Source organism: Andrena cerasifolii, chromosome 10 (genome assembly GCF_050908995.1).
Source record: "Andrena cerasifolii isolate SP2316 chromosome 10, iyAndCera1_principal, whole genome shotgun sequence".
Classification (NCBI taxonomy): Eukaryota; Metazoa; Arthropoda; class Insecta; order Hymenoptera; family Andrenidae; genus Andrena; species Andrena cerasifolii.
This window is the reverse complement of record NC_135127.1, coordinates 4,539,933-4,564,574: the sequence shown is the minus strand read 5'-3', so window position 1 is coordinate 4,564,574 and position 24,642 is coordinate 4,539,933. Positions and strand designations below refer to the sequence as shown.

Below are 24,642 nucleotides of genomic sequence, written 5' to 3'. Positions count from 1 at the left end.
ATTACATGTAAATATCTTTATTATTAAGGCCTATTCGATTAAAATCGAAATCGACGTCCACGACACCCTGTCCTCCCTTTGTCAGCCTGACTCATCGATTTCAACCCAAATCTAATTTCAATGCATTTGAAATAATAACGTCACACAACCCCTAGCGCTCAACAAAACGTATTTCAGCACACCACTATACTGATCAAAATCTCACGTCCGCCTTTCCATCGTCAAGTTACTTACAAGCCTCCTTAAACTACCACAACCGAAGCATGCAAGCTTACCACTTTCCACAAACACACCACCCTTCGCCAAGTCGTCCCGCGCGCGTGCACGTTGCGGGACAGCCGCTATTAATCACTGACGTCTGCCAGACGCACGCGTTTTAAGATTAACGCAGCGAGTGCAACGACAAAATTCATTGGACCGTCGACTGGCCTGTTAACGATCCAGCTACACCCGTTTTATTGGGTCCCCGACTATCGCCTCGTCCCTTTCAATCGTTCCACCTTCGACCCGAGTCACGGCATTTCTCCACCCTTGAGAGCCCCAGTCTACGAGCGCCAGCTAGTGGGGCAGATTTCTGGGACTCCCCGGAACTGCCTGGGCCAATCGAGCCCCTTCGTCACCGTGACTTCTGCCGCAACGAAGACAAGGAACGAAAAAAAAGAGGGGCGCATAAACGAACCGTGGCTGCGGTCCCGTAGGGGCGGCTGTTTTTCTCCAGAGCTGGAATTCCCTCGGCAGAGGTTCGCCATCGATCGACAGCGCGGCCGGTTATGGGTATCGTTTCTCGCGTAAGATAAGGGAAGCCTCTATCTCTACCTATTCCTCCGGTGACATTCTTCTCCCGGCCGCAAGAACGTACGCTCGGGACTCCTCTTTGAATTTCGTGCTCCGCCGCGGCAGATAGATTTTAATGGAGTTTGCACGCAGGACACGTAGTCACTTTGCGCCAGCAGGCTGCCGCTAGTTGGCGCACGCCATCTGCGTCTTTGTGCCGTCACGTGTACGCCGCGCGCGTGAACGCTAGCCCGCTGTGCACGACCCTGCGCGAACATGTGTCCCCGGCTTAATTCTATTTAACGGCGGGACCGATAGCGATTAGAGATTGAACTAGCCGAGATTTGAAAGGACGGCGCAAGGAGCGGGATGCTTGCCTGGCTTCCGGGAGGTTCATTAGACCCTGCGCTGTAAAATGTTGCATTGTTCAAGTCGATGCACCGACCCGTCGGACGGGGGAAGAACTTCGCACGGGGCGGGTATTCTCTGCTGCTTTGGTTATTGAAATTCTTGATAAAGAGAGAAGCGGATAGTTGATGAAGAGGTTGAATCGGTTGTTACTCTCACTTTGTGACGGTGCGGAATGTAGATGAAGTGGGAGCGAAGGGAGCAATTTGTTTTATGTGCACTGGGAGACAGAAGGGGTGGGGAAAAATTTAATTAACTGTAGTGTCTTTAACGAGCTCTCGTTTACGATAACGACTGATTTGTTTAACTGTTCGTTAAGTGGATTCGAAATTAAGTGGGAGACTGGAAGCGGAAGAATGCTACGTTAGTATGTGGTTCAGCTGCTGGAGGTAACTTCTCCAAATAAAATCATTGAAGGATTTCGAACAGGCAGACATTATCTACTTATAATAAAGAATTTGATACACTGCGATGTTTGCGATGCTGTTTTAATTATTGGGATCGTCATTGGAAGGAATTAAGGAAGAATTTCATTAAGATCAAAAGCATCTTTGATACATGCTAGCTTTCCTGAACAAAACAAAACTGTTAAAGAAATTAATGCAAAATCGTATCACATGAAATTGATAAAGATAAGTCAACTGTCTACAGTTAATTGAACATTGAACCTATACTAATCCCATATTGTCATTAAGGGGAGGTTCTGGTCTAGAGCCCCAAAAAATAGGTGATATTTAGGAATTAATTAAAGGAAAACTACTATATATAATTTAATGGGACTTGTTGCATTGTATTAAGGATGTCTTATGTTATAGAAATATATTTTTTGTTTTATAATTAATCAGTGCAAACAGCCCTGGGGAGTCGTTAAAGTTAAGGCGTCAAAAAATTGATCCAAATCGGTGGGACCTGTATCTCTAAAAGTTATTATCCGATTCGACTGAAACCTTTTTTATTTTGAAGATTATTCTTTTTTCTAGGGGGGGGGCTAAAAAAATTACAAAATTACATTTTTTTTAGAAAATAACGACACTTCACGTTTGAAATCACTTTTCCCTGTATTTTTCGTCCTTTCAACGCCTTTAAAAATTATAAATTTTCAACTTTTTGTAATTTTTTTAGCCCCCCCCCCCTAGCCAAAAGAATAATCTTCAAAATAAAACAAGTTTCAGTCGAATCGGATAATAACTTTTGAAGATACAGGTCCCACCGTTTTGAGAACACTGTTTCGAGAAAAACGCATTTGAAGTTTTACGTGAGCGCCGAGTAGCCGGTTGTGACCCATGTATTTGCCGCGACTCAAATGCCTACAACTTGGGGAATTTTACGAATTTCAGCAAATCCTTTTAAACCCGTATTCCTAAAAGATTGAACATTCGAAAAATGAAATAAAAGAAAAATCGACATTTAGACCAGAACCTCCCCTTAAATCAGCCATAAAAGGATACCTGCACAAATAAAGTGGTTGACAATAATTCTGCCGAGGGTCGAAGCCCCTCGTGCAGTTTTATCCCAGCTTCGCATTCTGCGCTGTGCTTGTAGTGACTCCAAGTCCATAATACGACATCAACATACAGCATTTATGGGCTACAGTAACGGAGACAAAGCGGGAAAAGCTTCTTTGCGCCCAGGACCAGCTCTGAACAGGATTGATTTATATAGTCCGATCTTTCTTCCCTAAAAAGCCGCAGAAAGTCTTTTTACCTTGCGTATTTCCTTACGGGTTAAGCTCGCAGTTTAATCTTACTCTTTCTCCTCCTTTTCTTCCTTACACAGGTTAATCCCACTACGAAAGCCATTTGCCAGGAAAGCGACGTGCAATCGGTCCTTCGAAACGCTAGTTTTTCGCCACTCATTACAAGAACACAATATGGAGGAGCACCTTTGGCGGTTCTACTTTGAAGGGTGTCGTTGGCACTCCACATAAATGTGCCGACAAAGTTCTTCCACCCAGAATTATCGACTGTAACAACCACTAAGAAATTCCCAGCTTCTTTTCTTTTTCACCCTCTATTGCGTTGTAATAAATACGAAGACAATGCTATATACACTAAATCCTAAATTTTAAATTAAGAAAAGTAAGAATCTACATCTCGTAATAAGTTAAAGGAGGAATCCTATTTTTTGGTCGAAAAACAGCAAAATTTGGGATTTTTTTAAGAAACTAAGTAGACATTCGATTTCTCATCTTTAAAGAAGTTGCAGCTTTTTTTACCTATTATTTTTTAATAATAAATATACGAGTAAAATTCGTGGTCCGTTGGTATGCAGGATATTTATTTTCCAGGTAATCGGAAACAGAAATATAAAACGGCGTTTTACTTCATACATATGTAGCTTTAGTTTGGTGAACCAGATTTGGAATCCAAATTTCAGACGAATGGAATCGCTAGTTTCTTCAAAAAAAGTTCCAAATTTTGCTGTTTTTAACCCCCAAAATATCCCTTAAAATTTCGTCTACAACTTCAAAGATTTATTCTACTATCTTCTTCGTGTGGAGCTTCCATTGCCTGGCATTATTTAATTATTACACAGGCAGCTTCGATTAAAATCACTACTGTAAACACTGCGTTATCCTCAGCTGACTCAGAACAACACTCGGTCCCGATTTTTTTCGAGAAAATTTTCGCCAAAATTTCAGCGACTGAGTTTCTCGCAGTCATCAAACTAAACAGGAGCTGGCCCTTAAAAGAATTAGCTAAAATAAGAAAGGAAGGGAGAATGCATCGATACGTTACAGTTACAAACACGAAGAACGGCCCCATCGGTTTGTCCAATGCAGTGCGCCCAGTTTGGCGTGTAAACAGTGTCATTTGGGATTGCCCGGTCAGCGCGATTGAATTTTCCTAAATCAATTGTGCAACCATGTCTCTGATTTACCATCAATTTACTCGCGCCCGCACAAATTAAGCCAATCGCCATGATATATTCCGTCTGTCACCCGCGCGTTTCGAAATGCTGTTGCGCGCCCGATTTCGACGATCATCGTGGACCTCAAATTACAATGTTTTAATTACGGGGTGCTCCGAAATGTAGACACCCTTCCACCCACTTCCCCCGCCCCGTGCCGGCGTGGCCGTTCTATCTGATTTTAAAGTTACATCGGACAACAAACGGGGCGCCGAGCGTTGCTTGCCGTTGCAAAGGGAGTCTGTTTATGCGCTTGATTGCCGTGATCGTTAACTAATGAGCATTTATTGTTCGAGCCGCAACGTTGCAAACAGCCTCGCTAAAGCACGATTAAAAGGCCGAGCGCTGTTCCTGCCCGGGCGCGGGATGATATTTCCAAGGGAAATGGAGACGCGAAATCACGAGGGTTCACTGGCGGACGATCAACGCTCGTCCCTTTCGCCGAAATTCCAAAACTCCGAAATGGCAGATCTCGACCGACCAGAGTGCCATCCTTTCGCTTCCCTCGGTTATTTCCTGGCAAATTTGTGCGAGTAATAAAGCGAACGAGCAGGTGATAAGCGTGAGCAATCGTGTTTTCGGAAATAAAACGAAATTTGATTTAATCCGCAGGGAGTAATTAACGTGGGAATTAATGTTTCCGCGCAGGTTAAAGAGCAGTCATTGAAGCTAAAAGATGTGCGTGGGAATGGTCGTGATTGTGACATTTTATTTGTGAGGGCTTTGTTTGATTTGAACGAAGTACTCGTCAAATATTTGTGATTCAATTGGTTAACGTATATGTTGGGGAGACTAACGAGGTTAATTGACTAATTCCATTTAATCGTTGTATTATGTTATAAATTATGCTGCCATTCGCGATATTGAAGCATATGCATGACCAGCTTGCCATTTAATGCGTCACCGTGACAAAAACTTGCGTGTTCTATCAGTGAGAATGGAAAATCTAAAAAGCTCGGCGGGAAGTACTTAAATATTTTTGTTTCGACTATTTATTAATTGTTGGCCACTAAGTATTGCTTGATGTTTTTTCCTGTATATTTTGTGGAAACGTGATACACTGACTATAATTTAGGGTATTTTATCCGGTGCGTAGAGGTTTTGTACGTACGACCCTTAACATGTTGACAATGTCGGATAGGGTTACTTGAGTAAGCATAGGAATACCACTAAAAATTGCACTTTTTATCCTCAAGATGCAGTCGAGGCAAAGAGTTTGGCTGCTCAAATTCACTTCCCCCACCACAAATCCCTGTAAACTCATTCCTACCTGTTTTACACCCTATCCTCCCTTCAAACCCTCAGGCCTTCTAAATAGACTATGACAAACAAGTAGAAAATAATTGCAGTATCCAACACCATGATACTTAATAAAAAAACTAACAGTGTGAAGGAGTGAAAATTTTGTTTAAAAATTTGTTGGTCGTTGGAGATATATGTACGCCTTTCGTATACTATATTGATGAAATTGGCTGCGTATATATCGGTACGCCTTTCGTATATATTGAGGGAACTGTGGCACCGTATATATACGCCTTTCGCAGGCAAAGGGTTAAAACTGAAAAGTAAATGTCAAGTCAACGAACCCCACAGCCGGGCTTTGTTGACTTATTCGTCTTACTACTCTAAATATAATAAAAACTACGATCTCGACTCAATTAAAACAATTTTAAAAATTAAGCCTGTATATCTAATGAAATTTATAAACTTTTGGTGTGCAACAAATCAACAAAATACCAATGGTCTATTTATAAAAATTAGAAATGTTAAAAATTAGCTACCTACATAATATGTGTACGCTGGTGTTTGAAGACGACTTTGCTAGGAACATTCGTAATCCAAACGAACCTGCTGAATTACTGAATCATGTACTTAACTCTTGGGCAGTGATTAGCTTGACAATCAATCGCACAATACCTAGAGTTCCTTTTAATGTACAGTAGACATCATTCCATTTATACACTTTTCGAATAAATTGCACACGAAATTTTGGTCCAGTTACGATTTAAAAACTAAAAAGGAATAATATTGTGGAAAAAGGTGTCACTGGTACGTAAATCCTATTATTATAAAAAAAAATAATATGCAGAAAGGAGATGAAAAACCTTGTATACAAATTTAATGTCACGAATGCATGCCGCAGTACCGTAACTTCTACTTCACTGACGTTTATTACCCCCGCAGAAATTAAATGAGTAATAAATACCAGGCTGGTAAACACAATTTGATATGAATGATATAACAGCGATACGCGTATGGAACAAAAGAGTGACACGCAACGGGGAGCAGCGAATAAAATTCTGATTCGTGGAAGTGTGAAGGGTGACCATTAACACAGGTGAATGAACTTTCATTCCGTCAGGTGTGAATGATAAATGTTTTAGGGTGTACAGTAGCTCACGATTGTATTTTTAACTGCATACATTAGTAAACTGGGTTCATGACTTAAAGTCTTTAAAATATCGTTACACTTATAATATTGAAAATTCAAGGAACTGCACTGAAATAGGGATTAGTTATTTAGGAAAGCTTGAAAGTATGAGCAATAGAAAAGTTTCTCTCGGTTATAATTTTAATCTGTAAAATACAGAATCTGTTCTATAGAAATGTGCATTAACACTCCAATAATACTTCTACAAACAGAGAAACTGTACACAGTCAGCTGTCAGAACAGGAATGTACCCCTTTTGTAGGTTTTTTCAAAGTATCTCCTAAGTAGCTTCTGATATTTTAGTATTTATCTCCTAGTTTCTACAATCCTAGATACAAGAGTTACGTAACATTATGCAACTCGAATATTATTGCTTTTCGAATGAAAAATCTTCCAGGTAGAATGACATCTAGAGTAACCTGAGTAATACATTTTTAGAGTTGAGTATTGAGGCATTTGGAGGGCCAACTGGATGGTACTATCTCACAATAATTTTGATTAACAATATTTGAACGAAAATGAAGCATTTCTTTTTGTTTTTTGTCGAAAATGAAGCATTTCTTTTTCATTTAATTACAAAGAAATAAATTGAAGCTGAGACTTGTTCTTTGACACAAAGTTTATTGACATCATAAGCTTGAAAAACCATGTTTCTTTAATAAAAATTACGTATTATATAAGACGCTACAGATGGATCATTAAAGAGGGTTTTTAAAAAAGTTTATTTTCCTTTGCAGTGATAGCTGAAAAACAGAGGTCCCAATCGATTGAAATCAAATTCGAGCATGCTCAGAAAATGTGTAGTTTCGGCCTGAACCTAAATTGAAGTTAATAAAAACTCTTATTCTTTACGAAAATAAACTAAAAACCTCATCCTTGTCTACCGAAAAAGGCACCTTTTTGAAAAATCGCTATTTCCTGCTGTCATTTCCACAATGTTGCTTCCTCTATAGGTTCAGTGCAGAACCCGAGGTATTATGAAGTAGACTTTACAAGCAGGTCGCCTTGTTTCACTTCGTTTCGTTAAAACCGCTTCGAAACAAAAGAAACTTTTTTAAAAAGTCACTTAACGATCCATCTATAGCGTCATCTACAATGGATATTTTTGGCGAAACAAATATATTTTTTAAAGTTTATGATATTAATAAAGATTGTGCCAAAGAACAATCCTCAGCTTCGATCTATTTCTTTGCAATTAATTGAATGAGAAATGCTTCATTTTCGACAAAAACGACTGCCTGGTACCCTTAAATGCAGAATTGTGCAACATTACTATTGATTTTATCCTTAAACGCGCTTACTACTCGTGGAAGCACCTCCTTCAGCCCACCCCCAGTTACTCTTTCTTCCTATATAATTTTATGCAGATACTTGCTTGGGTAATTTGCGAATACACTAAAACGAAACCGTCGGTGTTCTCGATACTCGCAGCGAGGATCTACGATCCGCAGAATAAAATTACCTCGACGGTTCTGGAACGCGAAAGTTCCGCGTCTGCCAGCTTTTCCAGCCATATCCAACCTCGAGATAACTAGTTACGTAAAGGCAGCCGTATTCACCTGTACCGAAGAACTCGTATCTGTCGAGGAAGAAGAAACAGCAGCGAGAGAGCAAGTCAGTCACGTTTCCCTTGGTTTAGTACTTTCAGAAGCAGGCCCTCCAACGTTACCCCCGTGATTCGAAGCGTTCGCCGACCAGCAGTTTCATTTTACGCAACTGCAATTTCATAACAACACTGTCGCGGCCAAGACAGCGGATTCCAGGCGGTTTTCGCGGAGAATTACTCTCCCCTCTTTAGCCGGGCGCTTGAAGAACGAGCGTTAAAAGAACCGGGTAATATTGTTCGAAAGATTTGCTCGAACTTTACCAGGAGGAAGTTCCTTTTAACTCGAGTTACTGGTCACCCAATTAATCCTGCCTCAACCAACGTCACACCGCTAGACTGCTGCGATTTCACGGGGCAAACATGTACAGCGACTTTTTAGCATCTCATCCAACATCCCTCCGTGCCTCCACGAAGTCCTATTGACAGCTTAATTAACAATACCTAGGCAAAACAGTGTAGGTACTCTATAACACTTTGGAATTTTTACACACATTTTGCCTAGATCCAGTGGCGCAGCCAAAGGGGGCCCTGGCACCCTCAAAGAATAGGCTTTGTAAAAAGAAAAGAAAGCTGGATTTTCTTCTTTAAATCAATTTTTATACTCACCTAATGAATTTTATTGAATTTGCATTAAAACTACTTACGCAAATGGTACCTAAATTAAATTTGTTAGCGTGTGATACAGTCGAATGGTACAAGCTTTTTCCTAATGAAATAAATCCCCTGTATCTACCCCCTAGGAGTGCCTCAAGGAGCTCAGAATAATGTTTGGCAGAAAATTCATTTATGCTTTAAAATGCATTTAAATTCATTCCATAGGTAATACTTTTCAGCCACAGCCTTTCATCTTTGGATAAACCGTTCTAAATATTCGCGACTGCGAGGGGCAAGTCAGTCGCGCCCCCCCCTTTGCAAGTTGTCTGGTGTCCATTAAACAAATTAACTCTCGAATGAATGGCATTAGACGCGTTGCGCGCGGCTATAGGCGGTAAGAAATTTTCTTAAGTTTCATTAAGTTTGTACGTCGCCGGAGATATTAGCTGGGCGAAACTCGTAATGACGTACCAAGTTGTTTACGAGGCTGTGAAAGAGACGGACGTGTCGGGGGCGAAGTTTTGTTCAGTCACTCAAGCTACCCGTAAGAGGAGATTTACGTTAACTCGTGAAAAAGTTTACGAGTTTAAGTACTTTCTGTATCAGATGTCTCCGAGGTGCCATAGAATACGTAACAAACGGAAAAGGTTGCATAAAACGGCGCCGAGCAGTTTCCGCTCCAATGGGATTATGAAAGAAATTATTACAACTCCTGTGTGGCGTCGAAAACTACTTTCTACAGCTGTTTGAATCTGTCCAGATATGTCTGCAAAGAGTGGAAACTGGATCCTTACTTTCTTTTATATTTAATGCATTCGCAAAATCATGATTAAAAAATTCTTATCTTTGATAAGCACTTCTCTCTTTTCTAGTCAAGTAATGTTTGTCTATCAATTTGAAAGAGTATTTTACTATTTTTTTTTAAAGTACCTTTGGGTTCAAAGGTAAAGGATTAAACTACATTTTTCTGTGCGATATTTAAGTTATTGTGTTAATCGAAGTAAAATCGAATGATAGCCACTTTATAAAGTGATTAGTGTTATCTTGATTTTGTATACTTACTTAAATTGATAAAGTTTAATAAGAATATCGTGCACTGTGCGCGGATCTTCGCCGAAGTAGCAGAACTACTTGAATTTTCGAATAATCCGCCGAACATAAGAATTCAACTCGACATGGCTATGTGATTACTAGCTGGTTAGGGAAATTTCTCCTCTCCGGTGGTTCCTTTAAAAATTATATTACTCATATTTTATTACGCCGAGGAGAATCTTGCTGTACCACATTTCTTTTTGCGATAATAGAACTGTCACAATGATAAAATCCGCTGCGTACGCCTAGGCGACGAAACTATAGCGTTCTCGTGGAAGGATCGAGCAACCTACCCATATCAAGAATCTTTGGAGTGCATTATAGCGACAGAACTATACCAGGAGCTTCTACAAATAAAGAGAATGCTTCCATTAACGATTACATCCCCTATGCCGAAGGTACATAAATAATACACGAATGAAAAACAGTGGTTTCTTTTGTAAATACAGAATAAAAACGTAGACGAGAACTACTTGAGGCAAAGAATATATTCATTACCCAACAACAACGCTTCGGCACTAGCTAAACCACACAAGCCTCGAATCTACCCAGACAGCACATAGACATCTTAAAGACGTCTGAAGCCAGACGTTCGAGACATCTCTAAGGCGTCTGCAAACGTCGTTTTCGTGTCTTATACAGGTCTTCTGCACGTCTTATGTCACGAATCAAGACATCTTAAAGATGTCTTTATCTGGTCCAGGTTCTGAAAAAAATTTGGCGGTGACGAGAGAGAATCGGAACCCAGGACCTTCCGTTTACGAAGCAACCGTTATTCGCACTTACCCAACACACTTCCTTATAAATAGTTCTAAATTCTAGGTATATGTATATAGTATTAATTGTTTATAAAAAAGTCCGCATTGCAGCGAAATATTCTACAGAATATTATTATTAAATATCTTTATTGCACCGTTACAATTAAAAGATAACAATATTGAAGAATATAAGTGCTGCTCTACAACCTAATCTGATATATCATCAATCCACCTCTAGACTCATTCCACACACTGTCATATAATTGTATTAAAGAAAAATTGACGAAATCACTAATATACGATAATTGCGTTATTATATGTTTAATATTCCATGCAAATAAATTCATCTTAAAGATGTCTTTTTACAGAATCATTACGCAAGTTATGCGCCGCAGAAGGGCGCTAGCCGAAGGGGGCGCTAAACAACTATATCGCACGCTTAATAATAAAGGAATCCAACTCCCGCATAAACAAAATGTAAATATAATTCTTTTTTTAATGATAAAGCATATTAAATAAAAAACAGGTGCTAAAATTTGGGGGCGCCGAAAATTGTCTTGCATAAGGGCGCGAACCATCCTTGCGCCGGCCCTGCTTTAAGATGTCTTTTTACGGACGTCTTAAAGACGCCTTTAACACGTCCGTAAGACATCTTAAAGACATCTTTGTCACGAATCAGGACATTCAGACGTAAAATGGACGTCTTTAAGACGTCGCGTGGCTGTCTGGGTGGGTAGTCATCCTATCGCCGCAGAAATCATCGTGCGGTGCCCTCTCCCTTTCAACGTGCGCACGGGAGACTCCGCTACCGCTCTGCATACACATATCACCCGTACTTTGCCTCACTTTCCACCGCAGGGTTACCATTCGCAATAAACCATGTACGATCCCAACGATCCCGTTTCATCCCTTCCGTCCCCTACATCAACTGGCGACGTTCGCCCAGGTAATTTCGGACAATACCGTTCCATTAACGCCAATGACGTCTAGTCAGGTTGATTAGAATTTTTCTAGAGCCGCGAGCTGGCGTCGCGACCCCGCCGACTCCTAATTGCCGGAAGACATTAAATGGACTCTGATAAGGGAGGAATCGAATCTCAGTCGATATCTCGGGTCGGTGCTCTCCGAGTAATTAGCGCGATGCCGCCAGTAGGGAAAGTTGAAAATAGTCCAGGAGACTGAATTACCCACTTTAATCAATACCAGCGCAAATAGCCCAGGGACTTTCCGTACTGCCACCATATTTCCTCTTTATCTTGAGCATCGTAAAGCCGGCCGCTTTATCAGAAGCGATAAGCTCGGCGGGGCTCGTTAGAATTTTAAACGTAATTCGCCGAGTTTCGGCGAGGATACCCCGCCCGCGCACGTTGTTATACTCTTCGACGCCAGAATTTCCAAGGACCACCGCCGCTTTACGACTCGTCAGAGCGTAATCATCGACGACTAGGTTCGTCGAACGGCGGCAGTCTTTGTCAGAAATTACAGCCGCGTATGCGTGTCGGAATGCTAGGCTAGAAATGTTGTAGACTGATGTTTGAATCACATAATGCGCTTCGGTACTGAATTGTGTGGATCGAAGCTTAAACTGAGGCATTTGGATCGAGCTTTTATTCTCCGTTAATTCTGCTCCTAAATCTACCTGTCTGCTGCTGGTTCTCTAAGTAGTTTTTGACTCTCCGCCGGCAATGGGCGATTTCTAAAGGCACCGCTAACCGGAGGAACATTGGTAGCTAATTAACATGTATTAACCCCCATCCTCATTTCACGAAATGAATCTGTCCCTCGGTGTAAAATTTACACAGTGGTATAAGATCGATGAAACGACAAAGTAAACAGTTACTTCTCGATATTTTTCTATTCAAATTAACGAGTTAACATTTACATCTTAGATTTTTCGTAACTTTCGCATGAAATAAAAGGATCTGCGGGACATACTGCTTGTTTACAAGAATCACAAATAATAAAACAGTGTCGCTTATTACGGGAAAACAGTGTCAAATTGACACGAAGGACGGATGAGAGTTGAAGAAGGAAAGGGATGAAAATTTTATGCGTTTTGACACTTGTAGAATATTCACAAAAGATGCAATTTTATAATAGGCTACTGGAAGCAAATGTAAAAATGTTCATTTTTATATTATTTAGCAAAGTGTTCCAAATACATGTCACTGTTCCTCCAGTTAGCCGGGTATCTAAATGTATCCAGCGAATCGGCAACATCTCTGTGGGATACAGCAACTCTCGCCTTGCTGCAAACGGTCTTCTAGAACTCGTTTCATTTGGGCGCGAACCCCGTGCATACATATTACAATTGTGATACGATGAGTGACTTGTGAACGTACTGATAGTGCCTCAAGTCCCCTGAGTCCTGCCCCCATTGACTAGGACATTGGACAAAATGGGTATGCATAAGCAACTAGGAAACTAGGACATGTACGATGAGGTCTAAAAATTCATAGCCCTTCTTCTGAAGCATCCTGTATATACACAGGTTATTTAGAGGGAAGGTGGTGGCCAGTGGCGCAGTCAGGATTTAATTTTGGGGGAGAAGTCGAGTTGAATGAGTAAAAATTTATTTATTATTTTATAAAATGAAATCCAGTTTTCTTGGCGTTTTGCAAAGCTCTAGAATTACTTTTGTCGTGGTTACATTAATCTCCTTCTTCCTTCTTCTTTTCGGGCTGCGAGGGCCTCTTGCACCCCTCCCCTTTAGGTGCGCCATTAGTGATAGTTGTAGAGCTTAGATAGGGGATGAATGAGTGAGGTTCCATACGAATTTATATCTTGGAGTAAAAAGCGAACGTGGTTATGTCTAATTTCGTTTGAATGCACCTGATATGCATTTATCAATTAAACTCTTCCGTGACATAAGGGGTGAGTCCACTGTGACGGTTTGAAAAATTAAACTATTTTTAAAGATTTTTTCCTCCCTAAATACAATATATAATGCAATAAATCTAATTGGTATTTATTAAGCTACTCATATATTATACAAAAAAAATTTAAAGAATTGTTTTCATTTGTTTCAAAGCTATAAAAGTGATTATCTCAAAACGACATACTTTCAACTGGTGCACGTGATTGCAAAAATCACACGTTATATCAGTGGGTATCGCAGGGACCTCGGAAACCTTTTGTTATTAACAATTTCATACTTTTTACAAGGCAAAGTGATTCATAAATTTTCACTTTGTTATTTTTACCAGTCAAAGTAATTCTGTTTCCAACGATAACCACACTCATAACGACTAGAAGACACTTTGAATTTTTGGTTTTACATGCGTCGTTCTCCCGGAATCACCTGCACCACCATTACATCGCTTTTTCACCTCAGTGTAATAAATATTTAAGAAAAAATGTTAGAAATTTAAAACAGATTTTTTTTTATACTGTCAATAAGTGTATTACTAAGTAGACAAAATATTATTTACGTTGGACATTCCGTTTACTAAAAAATAAATCCTAAAAAATGGCCCCTTAAGGATGAAGACCAGCAGCAGAACTACGATTGTTGCGTGCGCGTATTTATCACCCCAGAATCCCTATGGTGATTCCACGAGACGGTTCTAAGAATCTGTTCGCCCCTATTTGATCGTTTTATGACTTGCTCGCCGTGGAATCGTTCCCAAGCGAGGTTTCCGTCGAATTTATCAAATTTCCAGCGATTATCGAGGGCGACGGGATTCTCGTTAACGAAGAGGCTGCGAGCGATACTTTTGACGGAGCGTCCGCCAAAGAACCGCTTTCGCAATTTTCCCGTTAATTGCCGAATTTCGTGGAGATTGAGGCCGTGAGCTTGCAAGCGTGGCAAATGAATTACCCGCACCGATGTAACTACCGTCTCATCTATTTCCACCGACGGGGATGCGTTATCATGACGACGGTTATCGACTAACCTTCTGAAATTTTCTGAAGGCGGTGGTCGACGTAAAGTCTTGGGAATAAGGGCGCCGTGTGCCAGGAAATTTAAGGGCGTGAATAATACTCACGCTTCGGAGCCTGATATAACGATACACGTGGTGATTGTTGACTTCTTACAATCAGATGAGACTGACTTACATAATTCTGTTGTTTTGTGATGTAAAGCATTGCGAGGATAATTGAAAGTGAGTCAAACCGACTTTCCAAAAGCCCGGTTTTCGAATTCCACTATTCCCAAAAGACTGGTTAAACCGCTTTTCGAATTTTGATAAAAAAATATAATTGAAATAGTAAATAAATATTTGTACTTATTTTAAAAATGTTCAGTTTCCATAATATTATGAAATTGCAGAAATATAATAAAATATACTCTATCCACACAAAATCAAATAAAAAAAATTAAAATAACTGAAATCCGTACAAAACATAAGTCTTTTAAAAGGTGGTACCGAATTATAAACCTTTATTACATTTAGTACTTTTTCTGAAAATATGAACTCACGTAGATTAATTTTACAGTAAACGGTTACGTACTAACATATGTTTGTGTCCGAGTGTGTTTTTAATGAAATAATTAATTCATTTCTGCATATTAATTCTAGTATATAAAACCGGTTTTCAAATTTTACAAATCTATAAATAAAAACCGTGTTTTAAAAAACAACAAACCCTATTTCCCAAATTATACTCGAAAGTACCGTTTTCGTTTTTCAAAGTAGGTACTTATGGAGAGTTCGAACCAATCTGGTCGAGGTTCGAGTCCACACTGCATTCCATATAAGAGCATACCGACGCTCCTACCGATTTGCGACCGATCTGCGCAGCTCCCACTATTACCCACGGTTTGAACCGCACGCGATTGGTCGCGGTGGTTTCCAAGGAATACCTGGTACATCCCAAACACGGCACCTGACCTTTGTCAACGCAAACAACGTCCCGCACGAAAAGTTAACAGAGTCGGGCGTAGCAACGCTTCCCGAGGGTCGTGCCTGCGCGAAACAGGTATGCTCTAATGTGGAATGCAGTGTACTCACAAGTGTTGTTCTTCTTTTTCCAAGTTCTTGTGAACAGTTCGAAACTATCCAGTCAGATTCGAACCTACTTCCAACATACTTCATTCCATCACTAAACATTACCAACACTCAAATGTCATTAAACAATTTTGAAGCGAACAATTGAATACCTACCACTGATTACAGATTATTTTTCAATACATGTATAATACTACTTTGCGGTCTGCCAAAAAACTCAAACAAATTTTCCACCCCTTCTTATAGCTACACTTGTGGCCGAAAACGTTGAGTTAAGCCTGTGACAGCCGTACCTACAAAGGATTACCCGCAATATCCATGAATTCCACGAGAGAGAATAACAGAAAGTGACCGTAGAGATTCGCGGTTTAACGGTCACCGCGATAATCATCCCCCTCGCGTATGATGCCGCAACACCCTCCGTACTGTTCTTCGCTTCAGCCCTCGTTTGATTAAAACTGCCCGGTTACTGGGGGAGAAATTACATTTTAATTATACACGGTTAATCAGCCTGTGCCACGCCACGGCAGACGGCCAGCCCGCTATTTACCATTTAATGGACGTGAATAATCTACGGTGCGCGCCGAATTTTCTAACGCGCCCGTCGGACACCGCGAAGTGGGTCCGCCGTGGGGGGTTGGGGATTCACGCTCAAGCCCGCCTATTGACGGCTCGTTAAAAGAGGGAGCACATTTTTCACCGATTCTGCCCGCGACCTTTCTCCTTCTCCTTTTTCTCGCGGCATTGCCGTGCCGCACATTCGTCAGTGACGGATCCGCGGATGATGGATCGAGCGAAATGGATTCGTGACGTTCTCCTCGCTTCAGGACGGATCCGGCACGCGCATTTTTCTTCCAGCTTCGTCAGGGTCTTTGTTCGGTGTTCGACTGCAAATCACGCTGATGAAATATATGTATACAGTGGCTTTGAAAGAGGTGGTCTTCTTAAGGGAGGTGAGGTAAAAGAAAATGGAAGAAGTGATAGCACAGTGTTGAAAATACATTGTTTAATTATATGAATGTTATAAGTTCTCTTTATTACCGCCATTTCATTTCATAGCGTTCAATTCATAAATGCAGTATCATTTTTACTTGCAGGCACAGTGGAAGTATAACATCCCCCTTGATTTTTTTACGTGTTTGTATAAATTAATTTCTTCGCAGTACCCTAGAAATAGAAATACTGTGGCAATAGGACAGTTTGTTGGGCCATGTTTATCTGATTAAATATGTGGTTTCGATACTGTGTTGATAGGGTATCTTCTTCCCTAATGCCTTAGTAAGGTCTCCCTAAAGGAGACCGTCTTTCTCAAGGACACTGTGTATAATCGTATATATGATAATATTATATATGGTTGCAGAAGCGAGATTTTTAAAGTTACATAGGTAGGTGCACTGTGACATGTAACGTTGTAATGTGCGTGTGAGATCTCGAAAAACGTGACCTGGATAGTTGTAAATGATTTGCAAGACAGTTCAGAGTCGTGAGGAAATTGTCACACAGTCAGGGCTAGAGAGTCTTATTGTTAGCTTCAGAGAGAGTATTGAGAGAGTGTAGAATCGAACCAGATCTCTCTCGTTTTCGAATTCCAGTATTCTAAAAAAACGGTTTTTGAATTTTTACAAAAAAATCTAATTAAAACAGTTTAAAAATATTTATACTTATTTAGGTTAAATTATATGATACCTAAATATTTATACTGACAAAAATATAACAGAATACAATATGCTCCATACAAAATCAAATAAAAAAATTAGAATAACTGAAATCCGTACGGAATATAAATTATAGATCTTTATTTTACTTAGTGTTTTTCTTCGGGAAATATTTTCAAACAAAATGTCCACTGAAATCGTCACAAATAAGAATATTTCACATTCAACTGATGCACTTAATATTCTGCGCCATCCCCAATGACAGTAATGTTAGTCAGAAGTTTGTAAATTCAGGGATTTAATTAGGGGAAAATTTATGTTCGAGGGGTTGGTGATCAATGACCCGCGTGACAGTCCACGTGTTAGCAACCTGTCACACCTGCTTTTATCTAGAGAAACCTGTGAAACGGTCTTTTCGCATCATCTGTCCTACGACCAAACATTTCTCCCGGTACATATCAGCCAGACCGAACGTACAGGGTGCGATCGCAGCATATCACGGTGATAAAGTCTCGGCGTGGTCGGTGATCCAGCCGAAATTGAATATCGATCGAGTTAGCCGGGGATCAACAGGATCCTTGGCGCGAAACATTATATGTTAGGCTGCTCTGATAACACGGTTTACGGTAAGCCAGCTGCCGAACACCGATTTTGCTATCTGTCGTCTAATCTCTGTCTAACTAATCTCTTCGGTTATCAGCTTCCATTATGGGTGGCCGGGTCCTAGACGGATTTTCGCCACCGCGGATTAACCTTGCGCCGAAATCTGTTTCAAGTGGACGCCGCGCTGAGGGATGAAAGGGGTCGGCACTTTGACCGAGCGAAAACACACTGGGTACTAAGAACGAGGGGGTCAACAATTCTGGCGGCGTAGGACACTCGTTATGGTCAGAGTAGAACGTGCTCAGTTGACACTATGCATATCGAAGAAGCGTGTTTGACCAAGCAGCTCCTTTAAGACACTTGCAATACTGTGACAGTGGACGATTTGTGGAAATCTATGGGATATTTCGAGATGGTTTAATTGTTATAATTAGAAGATGTCAGAAAAAGAGTTACATCATAATCATAGCAAGTGTATCATTTCGTGGTTCTTATCAATGGTTAGGTAGATAATAATCACCAAAGTCTATGCAGAGTGTAGATAGCAGATATCTTTTAAAGAATTTCAAAAATTATTTTTAGGAAGATATAGTTTTCGCGGTCTTCAAAACACAGATATGGAAGTTGGTCGATCTTCAGTTTCCTCAGGATTATATTATAATATAGTGGTATTGAATAAATCATTTTTCTTATCTAACAAAGTATCGGCAAAAATATATGGCGTTTCATTAAATATTGATCAACTAATTAACCTTGATCTCACGTTAAAAGCAACAATCATTTTTATTCACTCAGATTCTTTGCAAAAACAGGAAATATCCTCCCTTCACTATTACTTTCTAAAATCAGTAGTTTACGTTTTATTTCAAGCACAGTTAGGTATTATTCGAATAAATTGTTATACTGAAAATTAAATAGTATAATAATTTTTTAATAAGAATGATGCGAAATTTTATTCGAATAATCTTCGAATAATCTAAAACTTTATTCGTTATTCTCGAATAACTTCGTATTATTCGCAAGTCTTATTCGAATAAGAATTTATTCGGATAATGCCCAACTCTGATTTCAAGTAACTCATTTTGGAGATCACCCTCTACAAAACCAGCACCCAACAAACATATTATTATAAAACAAAATGCTTAATTAATAACACAACGGATAAACCCCAACAATAATATTAAAAAAAAATTACAGGACACTAGATACATTAGTGTTTGTATATATTTCCTGCAGTTGGTGTTTCCACTGCATCGTATCGAGAAGCCCAAAAGATTGGTCAGTCGGCCTGCAGATATGTCTCCTTATACAAATTGCACGTGCTTCTGAGAAACGTCGCGTCGGACTATTTCCTGTTGCACGCGAAAAAAGGGAAACCGTCGACGAGCATGCGAGAAAATTGTATATTTTGGGCTACGAAGGGCAAAGTCTCCTGTGACTGGCAAAGAATTATGTCACCGTTATATGTAGCACACGCAACCCGGACCAGTACACGTGAGTGAAATAAAGAATTCTCAGGCCGGCATGTTTAAAACACATGTCGGCTGGTGATATTCGTGAAACGTTTACTAACGAACCACGGTTTCGCCAAGCACGGTACACAAATTTCGTACACAAATTTTTTATTTCAAATAAATTTTTCCCCACCTCTGCTGCCTATCCCCGTGGCCACGCTTACAATTCTGCGATTGTAATTTGCGAAACCCCCACCGAACCGTCGCACATAACGCGATGTATGCTTTTTGCAAGGTAGGTATGTCCTAAGAAATGGCAAGACTAACTGTCATAATTGTGAAAAGTGTTTGAAATTTTTTTAATAAGTATTTGATCGTCGAGATCATGGCACAGAGGTTGACTGCAAGTCTAGGTACAGCTATATGTTTCACGATTGTCGACGAATGTTAAGTAGAGCGTGTGGAAGACAAAATTTTGTCGTGGAAGACAGTATTTTGACAAGTACTTTAGTGTTAGTTGAGAGTTATTTTCAGAGAAATTTGGCAGACTGTTCAGAAAGATTTACGAATGAGATATCAGTAGTGGGTTACATCGTTTTGAGCCTTCACTGATTTTTAATAGAAATTTATACTACGGAAAAATTTAATTTGTGGTACAAATATCGTGGATGTGTATCATAAAGATTGACAGACAAATTGTTAAAGAGTGTAGCGAATATATAGTTGTGTGAATATAAAGGCAGAAGGAAGCAAGAAGAAGGGGTTGAAGAATCGAATCGAAACCAAATCAAAGACCACATTAAATGCACAGTGTTAATTTATTGAAAAAATGTGACTGCAACTGTGACGGAAATCTGTCTGAAAAAGGTTTGTCGTTTTACAACATCGTGTTTCTCTCGTTGACTCTCGCTGACGCTTCAAACAACGAGGTATTGGCTTCATTATTAAAAGTTAAGGCTTTTCGTACGATGTTTATGTTCCAATTACCCGAACGAACGTTGTATAATGAAACAAAAGGACGTAATATAAGTTGTTAGTGGTAGCTTACTGCATACTGAACCCATTTAAAACCACCAAAAGTTCCAAACTGATTATCTGTACAAAAAGAGTAACAATTGATAATACTATGAAATTGCAATGATGACAAAAATAAACATACACACAAGAAGTTTTATATTAAAAACTGTTTGTCTTTGTATATGATCAACTAACAAGATGGTGTTAACACAAGAAAAACTGTGTATCTAATTAAAAAATCTAGAAACTTTTGGAGCATTAAGTACATACAGATCACCTCGTAATTTAATAATCTAATTTGGGGTAAAGGTACCAGTAGTTGACAACTTTTCAGAAAAACGTGAAAAATAAGGTTTTTAGTTAGTAGATAGTTACAAAAATAAGGTTTTTAGTTAGTAGATAGTTACAAAAATAAGGTTTTTAGTTAGTAGATAGTTACAAAAATAATTTTTTTAGTTAGTAGATAGTTACACTTCTAAAAACCTTATTTTTCACGTTTTTCTGAAAAGTTGTCAATTACTGGTACCTTTACCCTCAATACATGGTCAACTACTGTTACCTTTACCCTCCATACCTACTTCCCAAATTTTAAATTTCATATTCATTCCACAGTTTCCAAATAAAAGAAATTACGAAAAGAATCCGCAATTATATTTTCCAACACAGTCTGAAAAAGTGATATTTGGCATTACTGCCAAGACAATTGGGGGGGGCTTCAAAATATTTACGTAAAAAAAGAACATCATTTGGAAGAAACACTCTTGCATTACCCTATCAGTAGAAAGCAATAGGTTGCGATGAGTGCAAAAGCAACTTGCACTTTTCAGAAACTGATTTCACCATCTTAAATCGTATCTGCGGAAGTTAAGGAAGAAACAATGAATTATTTAAAACCATTGGATGTTTTGCACCGTACCATAATTCCTTAAATCTGTGGATTAAGGACTCTCCCTCGTTAAATGCAAGCAAGAATCGCGACACCGTTCGTTGTAACGCGTGTAGACACTATGTCGCCGGAGGATTTCCGTCGAGGGAACTAATACTCGTTTAAAGAGAATAGCGATACGGGTGAACGCTTCTATTCACACGTTCCTAAACAAATGGTAACGACCAGGCGACTTTAACGGATAATTTGCCGCAGTTTCGCGACATGGCAGTCAATGGATTGCCCTCTGACTTCGTGGATCTAATCGACAATGCTGCTGTCCTGCGAGACAACGATTACCACCGAATTTACAAAGATACGCGAAACATTTTTGAAACCTAACGTTCAACTTTAATGAACGCAGCATGATTGTATTAAATCACGATAATGATTAGTACTATAATACTGAATAGTATTAAATCAATGAATGCAATACATTGAATATTTTAAATATATTAATATTTCTTCAAGGTAACTGCATAAATTTCTGGATTTAATACTTCTTAACAGGTGTTGGGAAAATCGAACTGATACGGAGGATCCTTAAATTCATTTAGAAAGTAAGGAAATGCTCCTTTGATAAGTGCTCTAAGAATTTTGCACAGTACTGTATACACTAGTGATTATACGATTGTTACGCTTGGTAAATTAAATGAAATTTTCATTAATCCACTGCGGTGGTGTACCCAGAGGGGGAGGCAAGGGGCCCTGACACCCCCCAAAGAAGTGGCTTTGTAAAAAGAAAAGAAAACTGGATTTTATTCTTTAAATAAATTGTTATAATCGTTTAATGAATTTCATTGAATTTGCATTAAAAATATTTTTATCTGTTCAACTCGGCTCCGCCCAAGATTAAATCCTTCGTTAACTATTTAGCTGCTGTCTGTTGCATAGTTTCGCATTACCCTCTAGGGTAAGAGCAAGAAATGAGGATGAAGTCTGTCACGCGACATGTACCTACCCGTGTCTTTGTAATTAAGTAAATACTACCCGAGAAATTCGACTGCAATAATTCTCTGGAATTCGATCAATCAATACAAAGGCTCGTTTCCAGAAAATCGTCCAGTTGTTGCGCGCGTCTGCGCATTAATTAGCGTTATTTCCAACTGAACAGGTCCCCAAGACCTGTTTCAGTGATCTCCGGGCAATTTAAAAAATATTTTCCAATTTAGCTAGGCTCGCGTTGGAAGAGCATACCCCTCCATTCGACTTTCGTAAAACAAAGCCGGCAGTTCCTCCGCGAGCACGCCAGTCGAGTACACCCCGTCGACCTCGAAGAGCGTTCCAGCTCACGATGAAACTGCGAAACGGCTTTTGTTAAAAAGCCGTCAGTCTTAATCCAGCTCGTTCCTTGGCTTCAGGGCTGCCAGATGCTTCCGGCTCAATGGCAACGCCATTTCTCGGGATTGACGGCAGCGACGGCCTTTATTTAATTTCCACGGTCGCAGGTTACCAGCGCCTTCCTCGGGATATGCCAAAATACGCCCCGGAAGAATTTCATTCTTCGTTACTCGCTTCTCGACTGCGTCATGTACCGTTGTGCTTTTAGAGAACCCCTTTGCACGCGGTGTTCTCGCGCCGTCGAATTTCATTTCTGCTCGTTGTGTTATTCTTGTCAAATGGATTCTTTTACAGCGCAAAGACTATTACTGTGTTTGCCAAAGGACTGCGAATGAAGCAGATCTTCAAAGTGTCTGGTCTGTACGTTGAGAACAGGCTTTTGCTTGTTTCCGCAAAATGGATCCCGTACGAGTGTATCGTGCTGGCTATCAACGGGTTCACCTTGTAACGAGATGTAAACACGAGCTACCTGTACTTAAGTAGAAGTTGCACGAAAGTTTGATTAATGGTTTTCATATAAACACTTTAAGGAGCAACATGCACCTTGGACTGGGAAAGCCAGGGTGAACGTTGATAATTTTTTTTCATTGAAAATAATTTCTAATTTAAAAATCTACTTTATTAAAATCAAAACATTTGTATAAATTATATTTGTATAAATTAATACAGGCGTGTGATTTTGCAGTGAACAATTATCCTTTTTTATTTGATAGAAATTGAACTATGACATTTAAAGAAATCTATATAATTTCTATCAAAAACCTCGGTTCCAAATTTCAACTGAATCGGTCCACTGTTTAGTTTTCGCGAAATATGAGTTACCTTTTTTTAAAATACCACTTTGAGAATTTCTTAGTTTTCGAATTAAATTTACACAATTATGACATTACAGTGTGTATTTTACGATGCATATGATGATTTTTCAATGAAAAATAAATTCTCAAAGTTCACCCTGATTTTTCTAGTCCTGTATGTGTAGGTGTATGTTGCCCCTTAAGTAAACTCTCGAAATCTCCCTACTGCTTGGTACACCTACACCTCACTTTATTTGCTTGAATAGAAAGTGTTCTTTTATTAAAGCGACCAGAGTATTAGTATCTCCAACAGTGTAATCTAAATTTTTAGAGCTGAGTATGAAAATTGTTAGTACTTCTTTTGCTTCTCCAATTATTTCAATCGACCATCTAAACTACTTAATTCACTACCGACCACCTTTCGTGTACACAGAAATTCCATTGATAACTCACGTCTGTCGATGAATCGAAAATTTCCAAAGAATCCGGTCGCATTAGACGGAGGTCCCTGGGTGTGCAGCTCCAAAATAAGCGTGGACCTCGAACTGTAGAAAATTTGTGGGATATCCCGCAGCTCCCCGCAAAGTACGCCTGACCAGGGTGTGTACTCGGAAACACCAGTGGTCTCCAAATGTAGAAACACTTTCATAAAGTCACTCCCTACGCAACTGAAACATAAATCAAGAGAAAAATGTCAGTGATTATTTTATTGATCGGCAATGCTAGACCTGCCCCGGCGCTTGGGGCCATTTTCGACTGGCGAGTACCTCGGTTTTCGAGGGATATTCGAGGTGGGATGGGGGTAGAAAACAAGGTAGGGTTAGCAGCATTTTCTTACGAAGGAAGATTGGAAAAGTTCAGGACTACGATAACGCAGTGTCTGGACTAATTACAAAGTGTTTTAAACTAGAGAATTCAGATGAACTGAAGACTGACATTATGTGGGATTTAGTGGCTTACTAACTAGGTGAATGAACCATTTAAATGATTTATCACTCAAAACATTTGTGTTTAGGAAAACCATTGCACTTGACAACGCACAGTGGTCTGTTAAATAAAAATCTAGCAGGATAAAACTCGCAGGTCATTGATTGTTTGAAAACCACCATCCACATTGTTTTAGCACCCTTAAAAATTTACCTTAGCCTCCAAGGGTGTTTCAACACCAAAATTCGTATTCTGGGGTTTCTTAGAACCTAGAAAGCGAATATGAACTCTGTTTTGTAGAGAAAAATTATTTACAACCACGTTATTTAGAATGAATTACCACTTAACTCCTAACATCACCATTTTGAAAGATAGAATCATTTTAATTATCTATAAAAATT

At 39.5% G+C, this 24,642-nt stretch overlaps 1 protein-coding gene across 1 annotated transcript in view; it reads right to left on the bottom strand.

Moving 5' to 3' along the window:
• The window catches only part of Sol1, a 696,665-nt gene that overhangs the window by 436,460 nt on the left and 235,563 nt on the right, over positions 1-24,642 (bottom strand). Inside the window, exon 4 of the mRNA XM_076822532.1 lies at positions 23,768-23,982. Within this exon, the coding sequence (XP_076678647.1) occupies positions 23,768-23,982 (215 nt within the window). The remainder of the gene's footprint in view (positions 1-23,767; positions 23,983-24,642) is intronic.